The sequence below is a fragment of the Toxotes jaculatrix genome, chromosome 18 (assembly GCF_017976425.1).
Source record: "Toxotes jaculatrix isolate fToxJac2 chromosome 18, fToxJac2.pri, whole genome shotgun sequence".
Lineage (NCBI taxonomy): Eukaryota > Metazoa > Chordata > Actinopteri > Toxotidae > Toxotes > Toxotes jaculatrix.
The window spans coordinates 21,649,786-21,668,303 of NC_054411.1; the positions used below are offsets into that span (position 1 = coordinate 21,649,786).

Genomic DNA, 18,518 nt, shown 5'->3' on the forward strand with positions numbered 1-18,518 from the left:
ATGTAGCTCATTTTTCTGCTTTTATAGAATTACCCCTATTAGTACATAATCAGTAACACACTGAACAAATTTTGTTTTCATTAATATAATAACATTTGTTCCATAATTGGTCAAGAATCAAGTATCCATCCAAAGTTAGTCCAAATTATGAATGAATTTCAAGGAAATCCTGTTCCATTTAAACAGTGCAGGAGAAGAGGGATGACATCATTGAAATGAATGCATGGAAATGATGTGGAAAACGTGAAGGAAATATTTCTATTAAAGGTTTCAGTCTCCTCATTGCTCCACACACATCTGAAACAGATGCTTCTGTGGACCTTTAAGTCACATGCTTTATGTATTTTGGGATTTATTTTATTTTATTTATTTTTTTGTCTGTTTTTAATTGGTAAACCAACTTTTAACCTCAACTTGGGTTAACAACTTTTTTTCCCCTGATATTTTGACTTTCTTTTGACTTTCTGGCATTTCAACTCAGCTTTGTTTATCCAAAGTGAAAATACAGATAATAAGTGGTAGATGGAAATGATCTTAGTGGCACTGACAAATGAAACAGCCTGAACTTCATGAAACAGCAGCTTCAGAGCTGCTGACCAGTGAAGGAATCAAGCAAAAGTAGTAGTAGTGTTTATAAGTATGACAACCATTACAGCTTGACCTCAGAAATATAAGGTTCTGTCTGCATTCAACATACTGAGGTTTACACATTCTAGATAGCTAGGATTAGAAAAAAAAGACTGTATAATCTTACTTTGTTTTAATGCACATCAATATTTTGGGCAGAAACAAGTTACACAACAAGAAACTAAAATTGGTTAAATAAAACTCACTAACAAATTTGGACTCATATTACAATCCACAGATTTACTAACAGTGCAATTCAAATCAATGCAAAAAATAATAAAATAAAAGAAATTGCTGCTCTACATTGTTGCTCGGTTTGCTGCCCTCTGTCTGCAACACTTCTTGCTGTAATTCTGGGACTAAAATAGCTCCTGAGTGAGTTAGGAGAAACTCCTAAAAATAAATGGTGTGTTGGTCCTGACTTTGATGTTTTTGGTCTAAAAGCGCAGTCACACCCAAATTGACTTCCCATTGATGTCTGTGTGAGAAGGGGTGAGAGACCTTCTGGCTATGAACTGATCCGCCTCTTTTGGTTAAGCTCCAGAGTTCAGGTCGTCAGGGCAGTTTGAGGGCTGACCTCTCGGGGGGTGGGGGGGTGGGGAGGGGACCTCTCATTCAGGAAATACTGTTTGTACTTGTTCATTCAGGAAATACTGTTTGTTTCTATTCTTGTTTTATAACTGCAGGTAAAATAATACAAGCAGCTGAGGAGAAAGGATGTTGTTTGGCTGCAGTGAGTGTGAGGACAATAATAGAGGTTAATAACAGTAAAATGTTTGATAAATCGCTATATAATTTACAACTTTGTGGACTGCTGCTGTTAGTTCGCTAGCCCTGTCAGCTCCTGCAGGTTATGTTTACAGCCCAACCCACGCTATTTCCTGTCCCCTCCTGCTTTTGGCCACAGCACACCAGTAAATTCCGTCTGGCAGGTTTTGGTTTGTCTTCACCATAAGAGCAAGTCACAAAGCTGTTTAGCACTAAAAGTTGCTCCTAAATGCGAGAGAAATCAGAGGCATTCCAGAGGACTCCTTATGGTTTACAGCTGAATTTCTCTAAAGACTCTGCACCCCTGGCTTTGACTTATCAATTGACTCCTACAGATCATGGTACTTGAAATGCAAATATTTGCTGGATTACCACTGTTGGAATAGATAGTTTTCACTGAGGATTTCTAACACCAGAGATGGACATGAGTGCATACAGTGGATGTCACCCGGTGACAATCAGAAACAGATACACGTTATGGCTGATAGCGGGTTCCTGGCTTGACTCATGACTGAGGTGAAGTTCTGTCTCAATGAATGGATGAACAAACAACAGATGAATGTCTGGCCTCGAGTCCTGACTGAGTAGTTCTGCCAGCCAGCCCAGCAGTGCTGTGGTCGTTTTCTGTGTCTTTTCTCTGTTTGTATGTGTGTGTGTGTGTGTGTTCCATCCTGCTTCAGTAGTGTTGCTTCGGTCACACCCTACCTCACATCACCCCAAACCATCTGTCAGCTACATGACCAGGACACATACACATCTGGCCAGAACTCACCCTTTTTACATCCATTCATCCAGCTTCTCCTTCCTCGCTCACTCCCTGTCTCTCTGTGTGTCTGGGTGATCAAACAGTTGGAAGGCCATGGCCGCTTAGCAAACTACTGATCTGTGGATGATACACTGTCTGTGAGTGTGTGTGTGTGTGTCTCTCACTTCTTTCTTTCTCTTCTGCAGAGATATTACAGTGACTGGTCCATGATGGAGGCCATGAAGAAGCCACTAAAATCCCAACTAACAGGAAGAGAAAAAAAAAAGTTTATTTAATGAGAAAAGTAAAGTTTATGAATCTTTATTGTTCATTCGTTAGCTGAAAACTGAAGACTGAAGAAACTAAACAATCTATGAACAGTAAAGTAAACAGGACTTATTACCTCAAAACATTAACTAATTAACTAATTAGCAATGCTGTTACAATGAAATGAAATCAAATAAAAAACACAAGTATAAGGTGCTTCTTTTTATGAGCTCATTGTCTTTACATTAGCTTAATGCTTACTGGTTCATATGTTGTGTTATCTGACCACTAAAGGTAAACGTGTTCATAGCTGGTAAAAATGGCCACACTGTAAGGAGGGGAGTAAAGCCAGCCTTCTGAGAGAAAGATGCATGAGGCACACACACAAGTTCAAACCCTGCCTCTTTCACACCTCCACAGAGCTGGCCAATCACTGCTGTGGGCATGAATGGCAGATTTAGAAAGTTCCAAAACCTGTATCACACAGTCCTTTGATCCAGATTAAGTATGTTTACAGGGGTGTCTTTTGGAAAATAAAAAACAAGAACAAAATAAGGGATTTCAAAGACGAGAGCAGAGAAAACATTTTTGCCTTCATTCACAGTGGCACCTCCTCCTCCTCCTCCTCCTTCTGCTCATTTCCCCACTACACACATACACACCCACACGCACACACAAAGTCATCCATAATTGATGCTAGCTGTAGGTAGACACTGGCGAGCTGGACTTTATAGCGCAGCTGGATGTGCATGGAAGAAGGCAGAGGCAAGATGGTAGAGCAGGTACTTGTGAGAATACACACTGTTTTTCCTCCCTCTCTCTTACTCCTCATTGTCACTTCTGCACTCGCTCTCTCGCTCCACACTGTTTGTGCTGTGACTGCAGAAGGCAGCATGCTTATGCTCCTTTTGTGTGTGTCTGTGTGTGATTATGCATGTGTGTGTGTATATATATACATATAGGGCTGCATGCTCCGTTATGTGGGTGTTGGTGTGTGTATGCATCTCTTTCTTTCTCTCATTTTTTCACCTTCATCTGTGCTAGACGCTGGCAGGAGTCGATGTATTAAGGCATTGTAGAGAGAGAGACAGAGAGACAGAGCGAGAGAGAGAGAGAGAGTGGAAATGAAACCACGAAGCCCTGCAAGCTGAAAAAAGGTTTGTTGTGTTTGTTCAGCAGTGAGAGGAAGAAAGAGAGAAATCTTACTATTCATTCCCAATTCTCACGTCTGTTTGAATACAGTACTCAAATGTTGTGTGTGTTGAGTTAGTTGTGTCGCTGTCATCCTTCCCTCTCTTCATAATCAGACTCTTTACTGCTGTAAAAAATGGAAGACAAAATCTTCCAAAGTCCACCTGAAGCTTCAGCCTTCACCAGCGAGAGTTAGACAAATTGCAGTAGCTTCCATCTTTGTATTTCCCTCAGATGCAGGAAGTACTCCTCCTTCCTGGTAGTCACATATGGGTTTGTTGCCAGTATTATGATGAAGTCTGTTTGTTTATAGATTTGTTTTGGTTCTTACCTTAACCTGAACCTAACCTTAACCCTTCAAGTGCCACAGGAAACACTATGCATTATTCAAACAAACTCTGGCACAAAATTGAGACAAAACATCACAAATAAACCTACAGGTGACTGCCAGGATGAAGACACTCACTTGATTAGATTGAGACTGTCTTCACAAAAAAAAAAAAAAACAGTTCTTTTCAATGTTCTTTTAACTACGACACAGATTTTTTTCTTAACCTTAACCAAGTAGTTTTTCTTTTATCCATGAGTACAAAGGTCCCCTGGCCTCAACAAACTGCTTTTTAAACCCAAACTCTGATGCTAACTGAACACTAACTGAGCCAGAAAGTACACAGGGGCATCAGCTCCTTTGCTTGAGCAAGGATATAAGATTATGTTCCAAAAATGTTGAATTATTTCTCTATATTTTTTTTTCTGCCGTCCTTTGGCAGGTGACAATTTAAACATGCACACACTAACAAACAACATTAAACAAAGAGGACAAGACATATGATACAAAGTTGCACCTCAGTACATCACATTCAATTTATTATGAAGCATGATAGGCATGACAAAAATCCAGGGTTGAGTAGCAACTTGGGTTATACATTGTATTATACAAATTAATTGTTGAGGAAATGCAGTGACACTGAGACATGATTGATCAGATGATCAGGAAAAAAACAAAACACAGGCCAAAGCTATGAAAGTAAAGCCCAGGTTGAACTAAATAAGGTACAGTAAAATCACTGATCACTCTTTAGTTCTCTATGTCATCTGGTACAGTGTTCCACTGAGCTGTGGCTTTCATAAGAGAATACCGACGGAACAATTGCAGTGCAGGCTACAGTATAATCTCTCATGGAAATCAATATTTTATGTTATCAATAGATTTCATGGTGTTTGAGGGAGGACAGAGGGGAAGACAGATAGTCAATCAGTGGAGGAGGGGCAAAGTCATTTAGAGTTAAAACAAAGGACAATTTTGATTCTAATGTAGAATTATCCTTTTGGAAAGTGGAGAAAAAGTTTGCGATAGAAGAATAACACACAGGGACACATACAGAGAGACATTTTTATTCTGAAGTAGAGAAATTCCTTCTCTCTCTGTGCACTCATTCAGAATTTTAATTGTATCCCCTGAGCTGCCTGTGAGTGTGTATACATGTCTTTGTGTGTGTGTGTGTGTGTGTGTGTGTGTGTGTGTGTGTGTGTGTGTGTGTGTGTGCAGCACTTTGCCACGTAAAGCATATTTCAGCCTTCTAAATGTGGTTCTCATTACACAGCAGAGCATTTAGCCAAGACTCACTGTCTGCATCCCCGCTCTCTCTTTCTTTCTTTCTCTCTCACTTTCCCTCTCTCTGTTTTTTTTCCTGCATACGGCTACACCTCTCTCTCTCTCTCTCTCCCTCTCTCTCTGTAATGGCGAGATATAAATGTCCCACAGGAGTAGCCTCTCTCACATACACACACATACTTACACTGCAGAAGTGTTTTGGGAGCACATTCACTTTCCTCATATGTTTCCACCATTTTTTTTTTTTTTTGAATCACATCTACAGTCAGCTGAAACCACATTTCTCAAACCTGCAATTCTCTTTTCCACGTTTGTGTTGAGCAATCACTGCTGAGATGTTTTACATACACATACACAGATCTATAATAAATGAAAAGTACTTTGGCCTGGACAAGTTCAACAAAGACTATTCATGGGACATTATCAGCTTGACATTCTAGAGTGTTTTCCTCTCTGCACAATACACAGAGTGTTCAGATGTGTTTTAGTGTATTAATGTGTGTGTGTCATTTGGTTGATTTGTGTGACGCAAAGTGCCCTCTATGATGAAGAGGATAACTCTGATGGATAAATTGGTTCTCATTACACAGGACAGCTCTTCAAGTACGTTTCCTCCATGTGGAGTAGACTAGTGTGTGTGTGTGTGTGTGTGTGTGTGTACTGGTACTAATGCAACGAAGTCAAACGAGAGTCTGTATTAGCTATGTGCTAATCAAACTTGTACTGTAAATCTGTACTCGGGATTGACACCCAACACAACTACTGACAGTTATGATATATATATATATAAGTCTTGCCCGCTACATCTACATTAACTGTAATATTTCTGAGGGTTGTTCCTGAAGGGTGCGTACAATGTGTTTCAAAGAGGGCAAAGTTCAACCTAGTGGCACTAAAAGACTATCCTCTGAGGACCAATAATATTCCTCCCAAACTCCAAAGATATCTAATAAGTGGGTAAAATGTTTTATTCCAGAAAGTGGTGGAGTCAGTAGGATACATCATCAAGCACTGATGAATGTCATGAAATGCATGGCAATCCATGTTTGTCATGACATTTCATACTGAATGATAAATGTCAGCCAGCTAGTGCCACTAGATGAAAAGTCAAGGGATCACCAAGTCAATATCATTCGTCCTCTGAGGATGACAAATGTCTATGTCCTTCCAAATGTTTTGGTAATATTTCATTCTGCACCGAAGTGGCTGACCAACTAACACTACCTCGCTCAGAGCCATGCACGGGCAGGGAGAAAAACAATACATCAAGATGGCATTTTCAAAAAGCATGCTAAAGGGATTTTAAGTAAAGGAGTGCATGAAGTGAGCAAAATCTCCAATGATGGAAAGTTCCAGTGGTCTAAATTAAAATCTCTTTGTTAATACAGGGTAACCAGGACACACCGGCACCCCCGGACCCTTCCATGGCCCAGGCGTACCCATCAGCCCAGTTTGCCCCCCCTCCCCAGAACGGCATTCCAGCTGAGTTCACAGCTTCACACCCCCATCCGCATCCACACTCCCACCCACATCCACATCAGCACCCAGCGGCGCCACAGGACTACACCGGGGTCCAGGCCTCTGTCAGTGAGCATCCACTCAACATGTACCAGACCTCACAGAGCCACAGTGAACACGTTGGGTCAGACTCTGGCAGTCAGACGGTCACCGGGACAGCCACAGTAAGGCATTATGGGAGAAGTTGATGTTTAAGTTGGGAAAAGCTATGTTTCAGAGTTTGTATGTGCTGTGCCATGTTTATGTTAGCATTTATAGATTTGTCTACATATATATATATATATATATATATATATATATATATATATATATATATATATATATATATACTCCCTATATATGTTTTTTTTTTTTTTACACATTCAAAAATCTCACTGTGCATACACACAGATTGAGATAGAGTTACACTATCAATAGTGGCCCCATAGAGGTACAGGGATGTAGGACTTTTGAATTCCATTAATTTTTTTACTGAATAGAGCTGTAAGACTGGATTATGACATGGAGATACAGGGTTGCAAAATGTAGAGGGTTGTAGGTCTGGAACTTAAATGGACTGGATCATAATTGCGGTAGTAGAACTGGACCATGACCTGGAGGTACAGATTTGTAAAACTGGACCATTACATGGATGTATGGGGTTTCAGGACTAGATCATGACTGGTACGGAGTTGCAGACCTGGATTATGACCTGGTGGTATGGAATTTGAATGGGATTCTTGGACCATAATTCATCCATAAATCCTTTTGTTCTGAAGTAATTTCTTGAAAGTTCTTTCAGAATTCATCCTCTTCACAAACAATGGAATCAGAAAGATGATTTTTAGGTCTTGGAGGCTTGGTCCTCACTGAGTTTTTACTGAAAGCTGTCACACCAGGCAAAATCAACTCAAACAAGCACACTGTTTGCAGAGTGGATGCCCTATGTGACAGTTGATGTTGATGAAGTACCACTGATTTTGACTCATAAAACCCTCAGACTGCATTGAATTGTGTGTCTTGTGAGTCAGTATTGTTCACAGAGAAGTATGACATGGCTAGTGTTTGAATGACTAATGCCTCAGCCTTTACACCGCATACAATTGGTTTACAACTCCCTTATGAAGGCTTGCAAACCAGTCTCTGAAATATGTCCCATTTAAAACCAGTTCTTATCTAATTACACCAGTTGAAAGGCAGCTCAGCCTATCAGTGTAGACTGAGGTGATGGTGTTTCTGTTCAGTCATATAGCACAACTGGAAAACAGACTGTACTGTGTTATTTGTGTTATTGAGTGTGATCTGATTATCACTCCAACACTCCAGCTCCCCCAAGACAATTGACAGTGATCTCTGGGGCCACTTTAGAGTTGCTGTTCTAATAGAATTCATATGGTTTTTACTACCGCACAGACAAGTGCAGCCACACAGGGAACAAAAATTCTGCTCTTCAAAAATCCTGCTAGTCTCTGGATTTATAACTCAGTTCATTTTCATAAATATTTATGACACCATTGGCCTTAAGTGTCATAAAGATGGGTATTGTTTTGCTAAGTAATATTGTGTTTTGTACACAAATGCTTAACTCTGAAATTTAATTTACACACGAAATATTGATTTGAACTGAAAATAAAGCTCCACTGACAAACGCATAGCTAGGAAGAACCTGAAATATAAAATGTTTACAGCAATCTTTGCACGTCGTGAGCAGCAGTCTGATCAGAAATTAATCAGTCTGACAGCTATCTGACATGTAGGGGGGCACTACTAAGAAAAAAATGAATCCGTTGATATATCATTGAATCTATATTTACAGTTACAGGTGCTCTTAATCACTCAAGCACTTGAGAAACGATGATGAAATCATGTTTCCAAACTAATTTTTTAAAATAAAAGTTAAAAAAAATTGTGTTAACCTCTGCAGTTGTGTTTGTCATGTAGCTTCCCTAATAGAAATGATGCAGTAGACAGAGAATATCTTGTTCTGCTTTTTCAGCCTTGACCAGAGTCTGCAGGTGTTCCTTTGAAGCTGCATATACTATAATTTCCGGACTATTGAGCGCACCTGGATATAAGCCGCACCCACTAAATTTAAAAAGAAAAAAAAAATGTACATATATAGGCCGCACTTGTCTATAAGCCACAGGTATCTATGTTGTAACATGAGATATTTACACAGACAGATTTTTTTAACTTTTAATTAATTTAATGCTTTTTTCCGAACAGTTCCTGTAACACGGCAGTAACACAGCAGTAACATGGCAGTAAAACGGCTGGTTAAAAAAATAAAAAATACCAGAAAAGTCGGAAAAGTCATTGTTGCAATCTTCCTCTCACTCCTGCGCACTAAAACCACTAACCAAGTCGTCTTCTTCAGTGTAGGAATTGAACAGCCTCAGAATTACTTTGTCACACACTGTATCAATTTCTCTTTTGTTGTTTTTGTTGTTCTCTCTCGTTAGCCCGTAAAAGTCTATTAATTAGGCGCATCTTTGTTTAAGCTGCAGGGTTCAAAGCGTGTGAAAAAAGTAACGACTTATAGTCCGGAAATTACGGTAGCTCTAAAACCGTCCACCGACAAGTTAGGGGAGGCTGTATGGAGCCCATGAAGCAAAACCCATGGCAAAAAAAAAGTATGCACGCAGTTGCTGTACCACTTCCTCCCACTTGTTAAGCTCATTGTGTGGACACACATGATGAACACATGATCAGCATTTCTCTCACCTCCTCTCTCCTCTCATCAGTACTACAACGACTGAACAGTAAGAGGACAGTTAAGAAACTGAAGCAAGAAAGTATAAAAGTGGATACTATTACGACTTGATTTGATGCAGTGGTTGAACACAAAGGTTAAAACAGACAACTTCACAGAATAACAAAGACCTCAATCCACCTGCAAGCACCACAGACTGTAAGTTGAGTATTAGTGGTTACAGTTCTTCAGCTGGAATATTACATTTCCAGCTGTTCCTTAATACAATAAAACTTTCATAATCTGTTTTATCAGAAATGTAATTCTTGTTTATTTGCTAGGTGCAGAGAATGTTGTGTGATGATTTCTTTGCTATAATGGCCAAGTTCTACCAGAGGAAGGAGTGAGACAAGAAAAGCATTTTGTTAGCACAAATAAGGCATAGTGTACATCTGGAAGTGTCATCAGTTCACCCTCTCACTCGGTCTGTCTGCTGCACACAATCACCCACATCATCAAACCTTCCTCTCAGTACTGTACTCGCTCTTCTTTTCCTGTTTTTTTCTTTTTTTTTCAGCCATACTGGGACTGGGACACTATTTCATGCATTCTTCAGCTGTTTGCCCCAACAGTGAATTTCAGGCCCAAAATACCACAAAAGCTGCGATGACAGAAGATTCAGACAGCAGATACATCTAGTGAGCTTATGTTCAGTATATCTAGTTGACATCTACGTGGAACAGCTATTTTTTAATTTATTTTATGCTTATCACAATAAATATAGTAAAGTGCTTGATTAATGTAAGGAGAGGAATGAGAGGACATTTTTAGAATTATTCAGTAGTTTTCAATATAATCATTGGAATTTAAAACTGGCATTATATTTATATAATATAATTATATAGTATCAGACAGACCAGTTCTGTTAATGTACCTTCACTGAGCACTTTAATAGGAACACCATAGTGATACTGGGTAGCTCCGACCTTTGCTCTCATGGATTTCACAAGATCTTGGATTATTCTGCTGGAAGTAGGCATTAGAAGATGATAAACTGTGGCCATAAAGGGATGAACATGGTCAACAATACTTGATGACAGCAACTACCATGATTGTGGCCAAGTGACCCAAGAAAACATTCCCCACACCATCACACCACCACCAGCCTGGACACAAGGCAGGTTGGGTCCATGGATTCATGCTGTTGATGCCAAATTCAGACCCTATCACCTGCATGGGTGTCAAAATAAATGAAAAAACGAGTTTCCAACTGGGGCATTTTCATGGGAGTACCCTCTTAAGTTGAAAAAACAACAAGAAAGTCATCAAAATGATGGACATGCCCGGAAAACTATGTAAGGCATCAAAAAAGCATCTGTTCAATGAAAAAGAGTAGCAGCTTTACTTCAAGTTCCCCCAGCTCCTTACCTCGTCACCTTGTGGAGGAAACTTTTTTAAGCCACTTGTTTATGCAATGTCATGTCATTCTTTCAGTCCCTACCCAAAGCTACGCTCTACGTTGGAACATAGACCGAATGGTAAATTGAAAGCTTTCTGTAAAATGCATAATGCCTACATTACTGCTGCACCAATGCGCCTTTCAATCTCCCTCTCTACTATTTAAATATTTCATATTTTATGAAATATTTTGTGGTATTCCACAGAAAAATGGAAATCACAGAGAAAGACCAAGAAGGACAGCACTCTCAGAGAACCGCATGACATGATAAGCAGACATGAGAATACATACCTGGACACTGTTCTTGTTGTTTTGGGGGATTTTGATCACTATAAACTCCAGAGAGATATACCAAAAATTTGCCAGTTACTTTCCCCAAAAGGGGAAACAACAACTTGGGTTACTGTAGCCCAATACTATACCGATCAGACTTACCATAGATATACCACTCTCAGTAAGTCTGAGCACCTGGAAATCTTGTTGCAGCCCACCGACACCACAATGCTGAAAGCTAGTCCAGTCATAGTTAGCTCTGCTATGTACTGAGATATGGTCTACCAGTGCACTGGCAGACGTGCAGGGTTGACTAGAGAATGCAAACATTAACATTTTTAAGGAGACCACAAACAATACTTGTGACCAGGAAGCATCCTGATCAGATCCCTGAACCACCTCAACTGATATTTTTATTTTGTCCATCTCCATCTGTGTACACTCCCAACCATTTCAGTTTTTCCTAATCAAAAGTGCTGATTCAACATGGATATACGTTGGAAAAATAGGAAAAGGTGTGCAGCTTTCAGGTCAGGGGACATCCAGTCTGGGTGACACATACAGGTTCTTGGAGCTTTGAAAGCAGGTAAACGCCCACAAAGCAGTATCACTTGATGGAGTGTCCCTGAGAGTCCTGAAGACCTATGCTGAGCAGCTGCCAGGTGTGTACACAGACATTTTCACACAAGCAGCATTGTGACATTGTGAAATGCATAAACCCTGTGCCTTCAGGCACAGTGGTTCCCCATGTCACCCAAACAGACGACATTGTGACATGGTGGCCCTGGCGCTTCACTCTGCCCTGGAACACTTCGACACAAAAAGAACATATGCACAACATATGCACACATGCTTTTTCTGGATCTACCTTCAACATCACCCTACCAATGAAGCTCATTGTGAAGGTGGCTAACCCACCTGTAAATGAATTTTGGATATAGACAGACCACATGTTATGAATCATTGTTCAGAAAATTGGTGAACAAAAAACTTAATTTATGGAGAGGACAATGACTTTGTTCTTAACATGAGCAAAACCAAAGAAATAATTATGGACTTCAGAACAGAGCTTTATTTTCAATTCTATTTCCATGCAGACACATCTCCTGCTTAGCTACATGCTATGATTAAGTGTTGATGCCATTCATTAGTTTTTTTGAAATGTAGAATCACCTTGGAAAGGACGTTATTATGACATGCTGATGGCCCTTGCTTGTAAGCGTTCAGTTGCATTTTCCTGCAGGACTTTTCTTCTCCTGGTACACTTCATCTCAGCTCCATGGTTTACCTGTCTCTCGCTCTCTCTTCCTCCTGCATTCTTCATTTTTTCTCCACTCTGCTTGACCACATGGGCTCCACACATTAACTGAACATTGTGTTGATGTGTACGTTCCATGCATTTGTGTAACATGAAACAAATTGGCCAGGTTGGCGGGGTTGGGTTGGTCTAATGTTTTCAGTGACTGTAACTAGCTCAGTGTGGTTTTCACTTTGATTTACACATTTTATTCTGCATTTTTAACACTGGTCCCGACACTGCAGACAAGTTTACCACTTCACATGGTACAGAGACTGGTGGTGGTGGTACAGAGAGAGTAAACAGACACATACAAATTTTGCAGACACTGTTCTCAGAATTCCATTTACTGAATGACTTTGCTTATGATGGTTGTGTCTTTAGCCAGCGACAGTTGCTGAATGATTATTTCACCTCTTATCAGCTTGTAAAGACATCAGTCAGAACTTGAGTCATAGCCTAAATAAAACTGTGGCTCTTGTGATTTGAAAACTGCACTCTTACAATTTCAGCTATAAGTAACCACATGAATAACTTTTTCTTCAATTCATGGTTTACTACTTCTACTAGTAAACTACTACTACTTGAATGCTGGCCCTCAAACGTTGTTCACTTCCAACCCTGTTCGTATCATGTTTTATATGCTGCATATCTTTCCCCTCCTCCATCTTCCTCTTTTTCCTCCTTCACCCAGCTCGGCCATCGGCAGGAGGGTCCCTCATATAAACCAGGTTCTGCTCAAGGTTTCTTCCTGTTAAAAGGGAGTTTTTCCTTGCTGCTTTCACCTTAAGTGCCTGCTCTGGGGTCAGGCTCTGGGTCTCTGTAAAGCGCTTTGACACAATTTTGATTGTGGAAGGCGCTATATAAATAAAATTGAATTGAATTGAAACTGAATTAAAAGTAATGGAAAATCTTTATATACCTGACTGTATTTGCTTAATATTTTGTGGGTGGAGGTGGAAATCAGCATTTTTCTTCCTCTCTCAGTAGCAGGAGTGTTTGTGTGTTTGTGTGTGTGTGTGTGCGTGTACTGTGTGTGTATCCAGAAAGAATGATCTCCTCATGTTTATAGTGTCAACCTCCTCTCCCCTCACTGTGAGCCCCACACTCTGTGTAGTGAGTTTCATAAGCTTGCAATAAAACCCACAGTACTGGGTGTGTAGAAGTGTATCATATGTGTCTATCCAAACATAATGTAGTGCCATTTTTGTTTCAACAAAAGTGAAGTGTGAGGAAAAAAACAGGGGTGATGAGAAAGTCATTTCATTTTGCTGTTTGGACACTGACATTCTTCATAGATTAATGTATGACTGATATAGACACAGTAACTGCAAGTTTACTGAACACATTCATGTTCCCCAAAAGGTGGGCCTTTTACATTTTACATCCTAAATATCAGCTTTTCACACAAGCTACACCATAATTTAATGGGCAGATTACTATGCATCTGCTGAAAATGTTCATGCTTCACAGGGGATGAACCCATTAGCTTTTAATCAGAGTGGTGAGGCTGTACGGATGGGGTTGTCCATTGGCCAATCTGTTCAGTACGTTGGTATGGACTGAAATATTTGTTTAATCACCATGTTTGTTACAGACCTTCAAGGTCCCCAGAAGATGAGTCTTTATGACATCAGCAATCCTCTGACTTTTAATATAGCACATTAAGCAGGTCAGAGTTTTCACTTATCTAGTGAAATATTTCACATCTGCTGAATGAACTGGCACAAAATTTGATAACAATTCATGGTTCCCAGAGGATGAATCCAAGTCTAGGTCAAAACATCAAGTTTGTTTAGTGCTAATTAGCAGATAGAAGAAGAAGAATCTTTATTATCATTGCAGAATACAGGTTGTACAGTGCAATGAGATTTTGTTTTGGCTCCATGAGATGCTTGAAAAAAGAAAGTACAGTCTAAATATAAATATGTTATAAAATAGAGGGGCACTAAGGCTAGGATTTTACATGTAGTAGATTCATGTAGATTCATATGTACATACATATGAATCTTGCTATAAATATAGATCTGACTGTGGTGAACGTACACATATTATTTACAGTGTTGTGCAAGTTGCCATCAGGTTATTTACATAGCAGCATCATACAAGGGAGGAATGGTAACAATGTAAACAGTGTAGAGTATTGTCATGGTTGTGTCAGGCAGAGAGTTTCTTTGACTGATTCAGAGCAGCCACAGCTCTGGAGAAGAAGCTGTTCTTCAGTCTGGTTGTGTGGGTGCGGAGGGCTTTATCTCATCTGCCTGATGGGAATAGTTTGAACAGGCAATGGCACGGATGTGTAGGGTCCTTGCAGTGGCTGGTTGCTTTTCTGAGGCACTCTGTGGTGTAGATCTCCTCCAGCACGAGACGCTGAGCCCAATTATCCATTGTGCACTGGACACAACACGCTCAAGTGCTTTCCTGTCCGCTGCAGAACAGCTGCTATACCACGTTGAGATGCAGTATGTTAGAATGCTCTCTATGGAGCAGCGGTAGAAGGTCACTAAAATCTCTTGTGGTAGTCTGGCCTTCTTCAACATCCTCAGGAAAAACAGCCGCTGCTGTGCCTTTTTCACCTGTGCAGTGGTGTGTGTCGTCCATGTGAGGTCCTCGGAGATGGGTGCTCCCAGGAACCTAATGCTGGACACCCTCTCCACTCTCTCACCCCTGATGAAGACCGGAATGAAGTCCTCAACCTGGGATCTCCTGAAGTTGATGACGATCTACTTGAGAGAGGTTGTTCTCTGAGCACCAGTCCACCAAGTTATGTATCTGCTCTGTAGGCTGATTCGTCGCTGTTGGTGATCACAGTCGTGTCATCTGCAAGTTTCACTATAGTGTTAGTGTCAAATGCAGGGACACAGTCGTGTGTGAACAGAGAGTACAGGATGGGACAGAGCACACACCCCTGTGGTGTGCCTGTGCTCAGGTTGATGGTGGAGGATGTGTGGGAGCCCAGTCTCACTGCCTGCGAGCGCTCTGTGAGGAAGTCCTGGACCCAGTTACAGAGCTCTGGGCTCAGGTTGAGCTGGTGAAGTTTGGTGGTAAGTTTGCCAGGGATGACTGTGTGTGTGAAGGCAGAGCTATAGTCCACAAATAACATCCTCACGTATGTGCTCTGTCCCTCCAGGTGAGTCAAAGCAGTGTGAAGAGCAAGGGAGATGGCATCCTCTGTGGATCTATTTGCTCTATAGGCAAACTGGTGTGGATCTAGTGTGGCTGGGATGGAGTCCTTGATGTATGAGAGGACCAGTCTCTCAAAACACTTCATCACCATTGGAGTAAGGGCCACTGGTCTATAGTCATTCAGGGAGGAGATGTTTGACTTCTTTGTCACTGGCACGATGATGGCAGATTTCAGGCATTTTGGGACTGTTGCCAGACACAGAGACAGATTGAAGATGTCTGTGAAGACTCCAACTAGTTGTCCTACACTGTCCCTGAGAATCCATCCTGGAATGCAGTCATGGGTTGATTCTGCTCAGTGTGCACTGTACATTGCGTGTGCTCAGATGTTAGGAGACTACTGCTAACCTGACCTGGTGATCATCACCCAAATTCCAGCCTCACAGAGCTGTCAGCATTGTTGCAGGTTCAGTCATGTTAGACACAGGATGCCTGAATCAGAATCGGGTTTTATTGCCATTTACGTTTTTACATATGAAGAATTTGCTGTATCCCTGATGGGACAGGAATGTTCTTGTTTTAACAATTCTATGGCACCACACTCAGGGCTCTCAAAGTTTAGCCCTTGTGCTGGAAGGGCTCTAAGGATTGATCGTTTGACAATAAAATCTTAAGTCAGGGTCCATTTACTATATTTTTTGAGGTTTAGTGTGTTGTGTGTTCTGTACAATATGTTAATATACAGTATGTATGTACAGTATGTAAACATTGCTGCCTCTAGAAAGGCTTCTGATTCAGTGCTGTGCCTTTTCTTTCTGTTTTTCTTAACCTTTTTTGTTTCTTAACAGCAGGTTATAGAATAAAGAGTGACTTTAAACATAGATGTTTTTTTTAAACAGCCAGCCTTTTCACCACATTGTCTCTCTTTTCTCTCTCTGAGAACCTGATGTTAGCAATCATCTTTGTTTGATATCTCCAACATGTCTGAAACCGCTCTACATTCAGCCTCGCCTCACTTCACGTATCAGTTTCTGATGCCAAACGGGATGAGATGAGATGCTTTGTCTCACTGTTTGTTTGTTTTATTTCTTCACTGCTAGTGTAGGCGGATGTCGCCACTGACAAGGAGCTCTGCACAGATGGCAGTCGCGGCTGTGTGTGTACACTCTTTTCCATATGTGCCTGTATATACCTAGGCATTGCGTTGAAGACTTGCAGTCTGCTGGCCTTATGCTGATTCTTTTCAAGCTCACACACCCACACAAACACACACATATGCACACATGCAGGCTGTATTTTTAGCTGTCTTGGAGCATGGTACTGTTTGTGAACAAGAGAAAGAGAAGGAAGAATGGAAAATATTGTCTTTCTTCTTGGATCATAATTTTAGTATGGTACATGTAAGTATGGCAGTAATTTCCATGCTTACATTTATTATTGAACCTAAGAAGCATGGAAACACAATCACTAATAGCCTCTCTAATATGTCATCCTTCCCAGTCTCTACATGGGAATATGAAATTATGAACAAGACTTGTTAATGCCAACAAAGGGACACACCAACAGTTTGTGTAACGCACACACATTTGCAGCGTAACGGGAGACTGTTGAATTCTCTCCTGTGTTTAACAGCCTTTGATCTCATACTGAGAGCTAAAGGACAAACTGTTGCTGTTACCCCATTTAGGTGTGCAAGAGCATCTCTCATGTCTGTGTTTACATATTTGAATGCTCTCCGGCTCTGACTCGTTACTTGTCTTCATCTCATGAGCCATTTCTAACTTTCTTCTAATTGATAGGCTCTATGGATGAGGTCTGACTGTTTTCTCACAATAATGTTATCAGGTCAGTTATTAATGTGAGAACTGCCCTGACGTTAAAGCAGTCCAACCTTCACTCCATCAACATACACCTATGTAATTAAATGCACTTCAATAAAACATACCTGCAACAAATCAGACAGGACTGCAGTTTGGTCTCAGACCAGGCAGGAGAACAGTGCTGTGGCCAGGATCATCAGTGTCATCATTATCAAGGACAATGCGGTGTCTGTTACATCGTTCAGCTTTCTGAAATATGTTAATGTCCAGGGCTTCTAACATAGTGTCTATGTTTTATAATCCTCCTGCACCTTCACATAGACACACAAGGCATGTATACACACAAAATGCCAACTGTAATACAATGGTGAGGTTACTAATTCAAGTAAATGCTTTTACAACTCAGTTCTGAGGAAATATAACTGTCCCACACTGTTTCATTGTAGCAGCCTGAGTGTTAAGACATAAAAACTGACTAAGAAACTCTCTCAGCTGATGCTCCACCAACAGGAGCTAAGCACAAAGACAAAAGGGATTTCCATCAGCATTTTGCTCAGACCATTCCATTTAAGAGACATTGGACATTGCTTCCTAAACAGCTATGATCTGGGCTTAGTACCAAAAATGTCACACGTGTAGTTTAAAGATTCAGGGCTTTGCTGAAAACATTTAAGTACATACTGAAGTGCATTTAAGCATCGATGCAACTGACTTCTCCTGGTAAAGACACCTGCATGGAAGGAGGTCAGCTGGGGGTTATGAACTTTGGCAAATCCCTAGGTAGTATAAAAAATTGTGTGTGGTATCACATAGATTGTGTCTGTTGAATGATGTGATTTGTCGTCATGCAAAGTTCATAGTTTCTTGTTAGAAAATATGAAGAATCTTGTAAAATTTAAATATAGGAATAGCCTTTGTGCATCTTTCATTTGTGTCCTTTAATCTTTGTTTTCCAGCAGACGGATGATGCCGCCCAGACAGACAGTCAGCCACCAACACAGAGTGTACCTGAAAGCACAGATAACAAGGCCCAACCCAAGAGACTTCATGTCTCCAACATCCCCTTTAGGTTCAGAGACCCAGATCTCAGGCAAATGTTTGGCGTAAGTACAAGAATATCTGACATACATACATAGTGTCA

The 18,518-nt window shown here is 40.7% G+C and overlaps 1 protein-coding gene across 1 annotated transcript in view; it reads left to right on the top strand.

The window, feature by feature from the left end:
• Positions 1-3,096: 3,096 nt before the first annotated feature.
• The window catches only part of rbfox1 (RNA binding fox-1 homolog 1), a 64,383-nt gene continuing 48,961 nt past the window's right edge, over positions 3,097-18,518 (top strand). The window contains exons 1-3 of the mRNA XM_041063284.1: positions 3,097-3,189; positions 6,602-6,895; positions 18,334-18,480. Of these exons, the coding sequence (XP_040919218.1) occupies positions 3,151-3,189; positions 6,602-6,895; positions 18,334-18,480 (480 nt within the window). The 5' untranslated portion in view covers positions 3,097-3,150. The remainder of the gene's footprint in view (positions 3,190-6,601; positions 6,896-18,333; positions 18,481-18,518) is intronic.